The 12558-nt window shown below is 41.8% G+C and overlaps 1 gene segment (V, D, J or C); it reads right to left on the bottom strand.

Moving 5' to 3' along the window:
- Window positions 1-11142, bottom strand: part of LOC102010596 — a gene marked incomplete in the record, with an annotated part of 115445 nt that extends 104303 nt beyond the window's left edge. The window contains 2 exon segments of the C gene segment in view: window positions 10632-10923; window positions 11046-11142. Of these exon segments, the coding sequence occupies window positions 10632-10923; window positions 11046-11094 (341 nt within the window).
- Window positions 11143-12558: the final 1416 nt, after the last annotated feature.

A 12558-nucleotide genomic window follows, 5' to 3' on the forward strand; every position in this document is an offset into this window, starting at 1 on the left:
ACTTAGCCTCTGACAGAACTTTCTAGGTTGTCAGACAAGCCATGTTGTTTCAAGTACAGGTTCCCTTTGCTCCCCACGCCCTGATACCTTTGTCAAGGCCAGCTCACAGCACTTTCTCTAGGGCTTCTTTAGGTGTGCTCTGTGCCTGAGCGCAGGGTACCCCTCATGGCTCTTAGGGCTTTTCTCTCCCATTCATCAGTCAAGAAGAGCCATGTGCAACCAGACATCAGACTTTTCCACAGTGGCTTTCTCTGCTCACCTGCGACACGATTCTCCATATTCAGGGTCTAGGTGATGACAAGATGGTGCAGAATATTGTTGGACAGGCAGCTGCCAGATTTGCCCTAGGAAACACATGGTGACCTGTGTAATTCTCTTCAGAGCTCACTACAGAATCGAATGTAGATTTATTCAATAGCACATGACTGTCATGTGGCAGATGCAACACAAAAGTACACATTTTATAATCTTCAGGGACCTTTTCCTCTCAGTTGTCCTCTTTATAGCCCCAATCCTGGTCCTATTTTTCTAGGTCTCAGACAATATACTTCCTCCCCACTTCACAGACAGATTCTTGTATTCTCTCTTCTCTCTTCTCTCCCCTTTCCCCTCTCCCCTCTTCCTCCTCCTCTCCTCTCCTCTCCTGTCTCTGTCTCTGTCTCTCTGTCTCTCTGTCTGTCTCTCTCCCTCCCTCTCCCTCCCTCTCCCTCTTTCCCTCTCTCTCCGCCCCCCCCCTCTCTCTCTCTCTCTTTCTCTCTCTCCCCCTCTTTCTCTCCAACCAGAGAAGCTGTGGTTTTCACCTCCACACTCTTTCCACAGCACAGGCTGCTACACGTGTTCTTGCCCAGCTCTCTGATTTCTACCACACACTGTGTCACTTTCACCACAGAAGTAGAAGCCACTGTCTTCAGGATGGGTGGTAGTCACTGTCAGAGTTGAGTAGTTAAGGTTTGAGTGGCTGATGGGAAATTTGGTCTGAGAAAAACCCTGTTCATAGGTGACATCAGAGCCCCCAGTAGAAATCGCCATCCTAGTGATGCCCTGTTTGGGGAACTGACGATACCAGGTCACCGCTGTGGCCTGAAAATCCAGACAGTGACATTCCATCTTCACAGAGGATCCACTCTTACAGATGGCCCTGCGTGGCTGTTGAAGGACGAGAGCCCCAAGCCCAGAACCTGCTGAAACAGGACAGAGGGACAAAAGAAGCCAGCAGGTGCACAGTCAGGCTGAACCTGGGTCAGACAGAACCTCAGAAAACTCTGCCTTTCTGTCACCTTTGTCTCAGCTCCTGGAAAATCCCATTTTCCCCCTTTTGTACCATCCTCTCAGCCTCCTTAGCCTCAGAATCCCCACCTCCCCTGACTAGAGGCACCCAGCCTTTATACCTTAGTCCTATCTCTCCCTCTCACTTTGATTGAACAAATCACCCCAGACACGCACACATCCAATCCTGTAATAAGAATCATACTTGGCCCCAGAAGCAACAGAAGCATCAGCATCTTCAGCGTTGGCCTGATACCGTCTTCTCTGAATGGACTTCAGACCATGCTCTCTCTGCCTCATCCTTTCATGACTGAACTCATCATTCTGGGCGCTCTCTAATCTGCCCCCTGGTGGCCTTATCTGACCTTACCAGTGATGCATTGTTCACCTCCCTATCAAAAAACATTGTATTGTTATCTCCCTGGTGTAAGAAGCTGAAAGAGTAAATAAGACCCAAAATGTACAATAGATATCATGAAATGGGAAGAAAATGATGAAAAGGAAAGAGAGATTGGAATGGGGGGAAGGAGAAAAGAAGGAAAGGAAAAGGAAAAATAGATAAATACATATATAGAGATACATACATATATATGTATATATATATATATATACACACACACACAAGATAGCTAAGATAGTTATACTACTAATTGCTATCAGCTCATTGAAAGAAAAGGTATATGCCTATATTGTTTGACGAATTTTTCATGCCTATATCTTGTAATCTGAGCAACTACTTTGAAGATAACAATATGCAATGTACCAACCATTGTTACTCTCCCACAATCTTGTTTTGAAATTTTATACCACTGTTTTTATGTTTATATTTCTTTTCTTTAAAATAAAAAAAAATCATACCGTAAAAAAATCATGGTTTGAGGAGGCCTCAGAGATTTCCCAGTTTAAATTTAAATCTATAGAGGATACATTGAGACTTGGACCAATGAAATGTGTGTTTTTTATATGGAACAGGTGAGATATTTTTGGATAGAATGGTATCATTCATACTGCATTCCTAACTTCTGTGCAGCACTGTCAAGGTAATCACACCAAGGCAACTCATGGTATTTTCAGTGTAACTACAAGTTCATAGTACTGTATATGTCACTGTGATGCCTGTCAGAGACTGGCCAGGAGGGTCAGTATTTGCTTATAGTCATCATGCGGACATTTGCTCGCCTTCCAAATGAAGTATGTACTTTAGGACTATCTCATGATGATTCCCCTCATAAACAATGGGCTGAATGTGGAATTTATGTATTTATTTATCTTACATATTTTTTTGTAAAGGAGGTAATAGCAATATGTATTTATAATGATTTTACTGTAATGAAGGTCACATTAATTATTGACCAGTGGCAATAATTAATTGGAGGAGCTTTGGGGTATTCTTTCTGCTTTGAACATGCAAGGGTAATCATTCCAATAAATCAGTTTTGAAAATCTATAGCAGCTGCAAAACACTTTCTGTTTTATAACACTCTCTTCCTTGTGGTTTCACTTAATGATTCCTTCTTCTCTGTTGTGGACAGCCAAAATGTTATGATTAAGGCCTGAGCCATCATATTTGTTTTTACTGTAGTGAAATAGCTTTTGTCATACAAATGTAACTTTCACATTATCAATGTATCTGGTGAAGCATCCCTGCAGCTCCTGTGGCTGCATTTTTATTCTCTGTTGTGTTTTAGGCCTCATTAAAATGGAGCCACATCACACCATAACTGCAAAACATGCTGTGGATGCCCTCTGGCCTACATTATGCCTCATCTAGGAAGAAATGGCCGGAAGACACATGACTCAGAAGAAAATATGCTATTCTTTTTGAGAGAGAGAGCCATTGTCAAGTATCTTCATGGATGTTTTATAATGACATCAATTTAACTATGCACAAAATAAGTTTCTGAAAATGTCCTCGCTGGTATGATTCTGGGTTGCTGTTGATCACAGGTTAGGAATTACACAGATTATAAGGGGAAAATATAATGACTATCATTGTTCTCAAGTTACTATTTGTTCAAGATTTAGAGAAAGAATCTGACCAAAAATGCCTGTGGGTTCCAACTGGTCCCTTTTCTGCTCCCACTCCTGATGTCCATACTTACTGTCCACCCTGCAGACTACCAGATTCCCAAAATCACGAGATCCTTTCTTGAGAACTCACAGAGAGGTAGGCACAAAGAGTCATCACCAATCTTACCTGCATCCCTGTACAACTTCCCTTCACTGTTAGGCATGAGTTTACCTAACTCAACACAAGATCTCATTCGTCCTTCTTCACCAAAGCTACTTGGAATGTTTTCTAACTAGAATTTTTTGAATTTACTCATCTACCTTTTCAAGCCTGATCCCTATAGTAAATTTTTATTCCTTGATACTCATAGTGGGTTTTCACTCCTGATGTCACCTTAATTGACACAATTTTTTGTCACCATTACAGCTGCCATATAGATTACAGATTAGCCCAAGTCATACATATTGTCAGTAGCCAGTACATGCTATCATTCTTCTGCTTTGACAATATTTCAATGTCACTTCCTGTTATGGTTTCAATCTAAACTGTCTGCCAAAAGTCTCATGTTCAGAGACAAATCTTTTGGAAGGTAGTTTGATCACAAGAACACTATACTCATCAGTGAATTAGTCCTTCAGTGACTTTATAGATGACTGTGCTGTTTGGGTGATGGGCCTGATTGGAAGCGTCAGGTCACGGAATTGGGAGTGTTACCCGGAAGTACATATTCTTGCTGTCAACTTGTACTTTCTCTCTCTCCCTCCCTCCCTCCCCCCCCTCTCTCTTTTGTTCTCTCCCTCTCTCTCCTTCTTGCATGCCATGCCATGTACAGGCCCATCTACTATCCTGTTTCTGCCTTGGAGCCTGCTGACCATGGGCTGACCTACTGAATGTATAAGGCAAAATAAACCCCTGCTCCATTACATAGTGGGTGTTTGATATTTTTCCTAGCAATGAGAAATTAGCTTTCTTTTTACCTATGGTGTATGTGAGAATTTAATATCGGCAGAGTCATTTGGAAAGTAGATAAAAGTTCAAGTCAGAGCCCTGAATCATAGGAATGTGGCACAAGAAAAGCCACAGCCGTATTGGAGTTTGATACCCTCTAATAAGGTTCTATATCTTTGCTCAGGCTATATCTGCTACAAGGAATCAGAACCATGTGGCAAAGGATTATGTTGAACAGGCAAAGGCAGAACGTGATGCATCCTCTTTCTGCTCTGAGTTTGCATAACTATAAACTAAAGATTTGCAGCAGGAAAATGAGAGTATTTATTGGTCATTTTCCCACTGCTTGGACAAGTATCTGACACTTGCAATTTTTAAGTGAGAAGGAGAAGTTTATTTTTGCTTGCAGTTTCAGCGGATTCAGCCTATTTCTGGCTGTGAAGCAGAAACAGCATAGTAGAATGAAATGGTGGAGGAAAACTGTTCACTATATGATGGCCAGGAAGAAGGGAGATAATGGAAGAGCTGAGGACAAAAATACTCTTGTAAGCCAAAATCTCAGTGATCTACCCCTCTGAAAAGGACCTACCTCCAAATATGAGACTTTAGGGAACATTATGGCTTATAATATAGATGTTCCCTCATAGCTTCATGTGGTCATAAGTGTAGATTTTTGGAGGTGGTTGGATCTAGGATGTGTGATGCTGGGATTAAGGATATGATGTTGGGATTAAAAATCCTCCATTCTGAGTGTGAGTGCTACCCGCCCTAAGGCAGGAAGCCTGAAAGGAATGTAAGGGACAGAAAAAGGGTTGCTGCAGTCATTTGCTGCTTCTGCTTGTCTCCTGCTGCCTTCTGCCCATTCTGTGATGCCCCTCTGCCATGCTACCCTGCTTTGGAACCAGTCTATTATGAACTAAAATCTCTACAAGCTGTGAGCTATAATAAAACTTCCCCTCTTTAACTTTGGATGTTGAGTGTTTTGTCTCAGTAATGAGAAAAGTAACCAAGGCAGGGGAACATTTTAGACCACAACCGTAAAATTCCACCACTTGGCCACTATTTTTCATAGTGCAAAATGTGTTTAACCCATCTTTAAGAGTAGACAAATTTTTAAGAGTTCTAGCATTGCTGAAAAGTCTAAGTGCAAAGTCCCCTCAGAGACTGAAGGAAGACTCTTAACTCTGAGATTCTATAAAAATCAAAAAGAAAGTTAAATACTTCCAACAGGCTCTAAGACCCCATAACTCTTGCATCTTGCATGTCTGTAAAATCAGAATAATACAGACACCAAGTCAGCTGCCAGCTCAAAGAGTAGCCAGCTCCCTTTGAATCATGGATCCAGAGGCCTCTGAGTATCTGGTGGCTGAACATTACCAAAAAACCACAGGGAACCATTCTTCAGGGAGCCCTTCTTGAGCATTGAGCCCTCACACTCTCTTCTCAAATGAAAACTAGTTTCACACTGTAGAGGACTTAGTCTCTCACTGTACCCTAGGGAGAAATGGCAGTGGGTATGAGGAAAATAAAAACAAGGCACAAGAGCTGAGGTCAGGTGGAGTTGCCTCTTACCTGAAGGGGAAGTGGACTGAATAACAATAGTAGGGGCATTTATTTATACCCTTGCAAAGTTAGTATCATGAGAGGCAATGTTGCCTAGCAACTAAGGACTGAAATTGTCCAGGCAGAATGTTTTTTTTCAAGACTGAGGTGGCTTGACTGAGGCACTCTGGCTCTGTCCTGCCCCCACAGATATGGCCAATTTCCTGCTCCAGCTGCTCCCAACATCACACCCTTAAGCCTGGGAAGAGCAACAATAAAAACAGAATTACCATGTGCTCTGGCAATTCCACTCTAAAGTATATACCCATAGGAAATTATAATATGCTGTATATCTCAAAAGGTAAAAGAAAGGATTTTGAACATTTTCCCTATAAACAAATGATGAATGTTTGAGGAGATGATTTGTTTAAATTGACTTAATTATTAAGCAATGTATGTATGTATCAAACATCACTTTGATTCCTCTTAAAATATGTATTTTTATGTTTTTGTGTAAACACAGAAAGGCAGAAAATATTAAACAAATACTACTTTTTAATGAAAGGGAGTATCTTACAAAACTATGTCTAAAAGACTCAAATTATGCAACTTCCGGCAGAGACATCTCCAACAGCCCTCTTTTCTTGTCTCTGAGCTGGCTAGAAGGCAATGGGATGATGATGATGATGTGTATCTTCCAGGTTGGGCCATAGTAGCCTTGTACACTCCACAGGGGTTACTTGAATCCTCACTTTTAGAAAATCCAACTACCATGTGGTAATTGTGACTATCCAGAGACCATTGTGCTGTGCAGAAACCCCAATCATGCTAGAGACCTATGTGAGGAGAGGCCTATCTGGTCTGCATCTACTCCGGCCATTTAGGTGAGGCCCTAGACATGTTCATGAAGACGTCATCTTGGAAATCCATTCTAGTTAGACCTTCAGGTGTCCTCAGCTCCAGTGACTAAATGATTACACCCACAGGAGAGGCCCCAGGTGAAACCTGCCTAGCTGGACCCCTTAACCCCACAGAATCAGAGCAGATGAGAATAAATTGCTTTGTCAAATCACTAAGTTTGAGGATCATTTGCAACACAGAACTGAGTGAATGAGATATACTTGTCATATCTTAAGCTTTCTAGATGAGATCAAAAATGCATGCTATAGACTGCACATACCTCTATATTCAGCCCACTGAAATGAGTACACTCATAAACGCCACTCAGATCACACTGTAGAATATCTGCAGGGTCTTAAAAGTTTTTTCTTCCCCTTTGCCAGGTAAACAAATGACGTTCCCTACAGTATCTGCTCTCCTGACATCAAACATTTGTGTTTAGCTCCTTTTAGTCAGCATTATGCTTGGAATATTTATACAATGGTTACCACTCATATTTGACCCCCTCTATTACGTTTTGTCACACAGCGCCCATAATCTGTTATTTGCACTCTTGATGGACAGTTGGGTACTCTTCAATTTAGGGCCATTATGAATAAAGCTACTGTAACTACCTTTTTTCTCACTTGTTTTATATCCTTTTCTTCATCTTAAGAATTGTGGAGTATATCTTGAATTTTTACGCAGTTAACGAATTGGCTTTCTGACTTCAATTTATGGCTATGTACCACAGGCTTTTAAATGGAACAGTTAGGCTTACAATGTTGTCTTGTGAATTTTCTGGCCTATAGGAAAATACTTGCAACTGTAATTTATAAAGAAAAGAGATTTAGTCGGGCTGATGTTTCCAGAAGCTGAAAAGTCCAAGTCAGGCAGCTGCATGAGGTAAGGGCCTCGTGTTCCGGCAACTAATGGCCGAAAGAGGAAAAAAAGTAGGCATGTATGAAAGAGGGACAAAGGGGCATGGACACTTTATAACATCCAACTCTCTTTATAACTCACTGTGTGGAAATTGCACTAATTCTTTCCTGAGGACACAGCTCTGTGACCCAAACACCTCTTAAAGGATTCATTGCTTCTTAAAAGTAGTACATTGCTAATTGAGCTCTACCCTGGGTTTCTTTCTGGGTCATATTCAGCCCACACATGACATGTGCTCAAGAAATGTTACATTTCTAGATTATAATTTTGTGCAAATTGTCTTCCATAGTTAAAATATATAATTGTCTTTTGAAACTTGCTAAAGGAACACAGCGATATTTACAATTTTTACTTTCTCGTCTTTTTTTGTGGATATTTTTCTTACAGCTTGGTGGTGATTGTGGAGGTTATGATGAAACATCTAAGGAGTTCTTTTACTTTTTAGCATTACTCTGAAAAAGCATATGGTTCAAGACTTTCATTGTAGAATTTCTGGTCTATTTAAATCCCTCTGATTTCCTCAATGGATTCTTCAAGTAGAAAGCCAGAGTGTGTGTCCCTTGTACACATGCCCAAGAGAACAAGATTGCCCATCTTTTGCTGCCCTCGTTTTAATTTTCTATTTCATTGAATAGATGGTCTCACCCCCCTCCCATGCCTTTTGACATGGCTTATACACAGCGAGTTGGTGGCTCTCTAGGGCTGTCTTGCCCACTGTCACAGAACTCCATGGTGACCTCATCTGGCACAGGGAATGACGTATATGGAGGCATCTGTGGACATGATCTAGACATTCACAGCGAAGCATATCAGAACCATTCCATTTCCAATAGTTTCCTTACTATTCTCAGAGAACAAGGGTTTCATGACACTGGACTTCTCATTTGTCTATGTTTCAGAGTGCTTTAGTTCTGATTCAGAGGTAATTGTCTCCTGTCTATCTCTATGGGATTTTGGTTTCCGTGTGACTCTGTATGAGTCAAGCTTCCAAAGGACACATGAGAGAAGAAATCCAACGCTAAGAGCAGCATCTAGGAAGGAATTAAAAGAGGATACATGGAGGTTAGCTTTGCGTACTCTGCACAGAGACTCCAGAAATCCTTTGTCCCAAGAGAAAAAGGATCACAGAACAGAACAGACTAGAGTTCTTTGATACTTTTGAGAATATTTCAAAACATGTTCCAACTCCTACTTTTAGTGTATGCAGTGAATGAATACTGTCATACATTTCTAGAAATGAAATTATATAATCAAATAAATACACAAAAACAAACACAGTATCATAGGTTAGTGCCACAAAACTTCTAATTCTATGGTTATATGGTGGAGAATAGAGAAAGAAAACATGCAGAAAATACCAAGTTCATCTGGACAGGTTTATTCACCACCTGCCTGCTTATCACTGACATCTCTCTTTTAAGGATCAGGCACAGATTTATTATAACCACCTGTTATTTCTATGCAGATATCTAATGAATGCCTGCTAGAAACAGGAATACAATTTTGCTTCTTTGGGTTGGGGATTTAGCTCAGTGGCACAGCACCTGCCCGGCAAGTGCAAGGTCATGAGTTTGATTCCTGGTACTGGAAAACAAACAAACAAACAAAAATTTTGCTTCTTAACTTCACTTTCATTAATTCTTCTGAGTTTTCTCTTTTTGCTACATTGGGAGAAGATTCACCACTGCTCCTGCTGATAATATCTCCCTCATCTTTCCTTTCCTAGCCCCAAAGCACCCTTTGGGAGTTTAGCATAAAGTAAAATCCTATTCATGATTCCAATCTTACTCAGAATTTGCCTTCCCTTTGAAATCCTTGCTGGTGACACCAGGCAGAACTGGCCATGTTATTTCCTGTGCTCTACTATAAGCTGGGGTTAAAGCACACACATAACACTGTAACTCCAATATTCACTTTTACACCTCTCTCCTCTCTCTCCCCAGTAGGCATTTATTTTTCTGAAGGAGGGGATGATTTTCCTTCCGTTATTGCCATCTACAGTTCAGTAAAGTATAAAAAAGCTTGGGCTGTAAGACTGACTGCTCTCAGTACTCAGTCATAAAGAAGGAGGAGTTTGAGACAGTTCTAGGTAAGTGGATGCACTTGAAACCATGCTGAAATAAATGGGACACACGTGCACGTGTAAATATCGCATTGTTTCTCTAGTGTGAGAAACCGAATGTGTCAATAAGGACTGGAATGTGTAATAGATATCATGAAATGTGAGGAAAATGTTCAAATGGGAAGGGGAACGGGGGAGGGGAAAAGGAAGGAAGGAAAAAGAATGAGAAAAGAAGGAAAAATGGAAACAAAGCTTTTGTAAATGTAAAGGGGAGGAGGGGTTGAAGGTAGGGACAGGAAATGGGAAGAAAAGAAGAATCGAGACATATCATGTACAGGTACAAATTCCCTATGATGAATGTGACCACTATGTGCCTTTAAAATGTACCAAGCTGAAAGAGTAAGACCCAAAGTGTACAACAGATACTGTAAAATAGGAAGAAACTGTTCAAAATGAAAGAGAAACTGGGATGGCAGGAAGGAGAAAGGAAGGAAGGAAACAGGAAAAGAAAAAATATGTATGATATTTAAGATAGTTTACACTACTAGTTTCTCTTAGATCACTGAAAAGTTTGTGCTAATATTGTTCGGACAGTGTTTCATGCCTCTATCTTGTAGTGTGAGTAATTACTTTGAAGATAACAATACGCAATGTATTAACTATGGTCACTCTCCTGTTATCTTGTTTTGAAAATTTGTCTTATTTTTTTCTCTTTAAAATAAAAACAATATGTACCATGAAATTAATTTTAAAAATTAATCACTCTCTCCTCTACCACTCTGTGTGTGTGTAGCTCAGTAAGTGAGTATAGTTTTGTGTCAGCACGAAGTGTCCTGAATGCAGCAGCTGCCTTCTTTGGAGGCCCTGCAGAGGCGGAAGGCAGGGCAGCGCAGGGAGGAAGCCAGAAGGGCCACGTGGTCGGGGAAGCAGGGCTAGGGACACATTTTGCACAGACAGGAGGTGCCTGCGTTCCACTGTGCCAAGCTGCTGGCACAGAAATAGACAGCAGTCTGGTTCTTTTGTGTCGATTTCATGGTGAGAGGAAAGAATTCCTTTTTCTTCCTAGATACAGTATAGCCCTCAGTTATGTCTCCGTCCTGGACATCATCAGTCATTAGTGAGAAGTAGATCAGTCTAAGCCCTTGCCCCGGGTCCTGGCGGTACCAGTACATGTTGTCGTGATTCAAATTCTGCTCACATTCCAAGGTCACATCCTGTCCTTTCTCTACGAACCGGAATTTTGGGGTCTGAGTGACGCCACTGTCCACGGTTCCTGGGGAAGAAAGAAAAAGAACTTGAAAAAAGCCCTGGAGGGCAGCTGATTCTGCTGTCGCTGGGGAAGAGCTTAGAGGTGGGGGTTGGGATAGGAATTTGCCTCCCGAGCCCAGGACTCACCTGCTCCAAGTAGACAAAGGGTCACCCAACAAAGCACCTGGTTGCTCATAGTGGGAAGGGGGCCCTTTGGCTCCAAGCTCTTGTTGGAAGAGAAAGGCTGGCAGAAGCTTAGCTCAGGGGCTCCCCCTGGCTTACTCTATGGATCTGGTCAGGAGGCAGATACTAAGGAGGGCTTCCCAACTTTTCAGGTGGGGAAGCAGGCCAGGGAGCAGGAACCCCTCCTCCTCCCCCAACATCCTGCACCTTCCAGTTGTTCTGGGCGCTCTGGATGGAGGGCTGGGCTCACTCCCATTGCCGCCTTGATGGTCACCCTTCTGCTTGCTGTAGTGGTTTGACCACTCTAGCAGCACTAACACAGGTTTCATTTTCAGGGTTGTCCCTGCTCTCTGGGGAAGAGCGACTCCTGGTCTGGGATGGTGGCATGGGAACCGAGGCCCAGAGGAGTTGAGAGCTGACTTCTAGCAGCATGTCCTTCGTGCCAAGGCCTCGGGCTGCCTTCTATGCCAGTTCTTCCCTGACTGCTCTTCCTGGTTTCTGTCCTTTCCATTCTCTCGTTTCCTCGTCTTTCTTCAAAGCCTTTTACTAAATTTTTGAGTGTGTTGTCTTCTACATCTTTCAACTTATTCTTTTTTCCTAGAATAATTTTACCACCTTCCACCATCTCTTTCTTGAGTACAACTTCTTCCAGTTCTTTCAGTCTGCACAGTTTCTGTTCTTAGCTTTTCAACTTCTGGCAATAGAAGGCTTACTTGCCTGTGTCTGGCTCTGTCTAAAGTGTGGATTTACATTTTCTCCTAGTTTGTGTTTGCTTTCTTTGGAGATGTGAAATTTTGCGCCACTCCGCAGATTTCTCTCTGTCTCTCTCTGTCTTTCTCTGTGTGTGTATGTTATTGAAACATTTATTTTCATGACAGCCTTATTTACCACCACTCTAGCAAGGACTCCCCCTGCCTTAGTAAGTCTTATTTGTGTTTTCATGGTGGGAGTGACTTGAGTCCTTTTAAATTGTGATCCTCTTATGCTTTGCAAGATTCAGAATTCCTCCCTTTTTTCTTTTTCTTTTCTTTATCCAGTTGCCAGAGGATCCTCTTTCTTCCTCTTTGCCTGTTTTATTTTTCTCCTTTCCCTGAGAAGCCATAGCTTTGAATTTTGGACCCTTTAAAGCACACGCCTGGTGCTTTAGGTGGCTTACCCTTTGAAATCCAATTCTCTGCCATTCTGTTCAGGTGGGACAAAGGGTTTAGTTTTTGTGTGGTACAGTATTCCTCCAGCCTCAGGTCCCTGACACACATCCTTCTTCTGTCTTCCTGGTTCATTTGTTTCCCCTCCTAGGTGGGTGAGGCAGAAGCAGAAACACCTGAAATAATTTCAGAAAACCAAAAGTGAACTGGAAGGCATCACCATAGAGTCTACTCCATGCTGGGGAGTGGCACTGAAGGACCGAACCCATCAGATTATTTGAAGGACGTGAATGACTTTGTCCTGTTTGTCTTTAATATTCAAAAACTACTTC

The sequence above is a fragment of the Chinchilla lanigera genome, unplaced genomic scaffold (genome assembly GCF_000276665.1).
Source record: "Chinchilla lanigera isolate Chin_1 unplaced genomic scaffold, ChiLan1.0 scaffold00093, whole genome shotgun sequence".
NCBI lineage: Eukaryota > Metazoa > Chordata > Mammalia > Rodentia > Chinchillidae > Chinchilla > Chinchilla lanigera.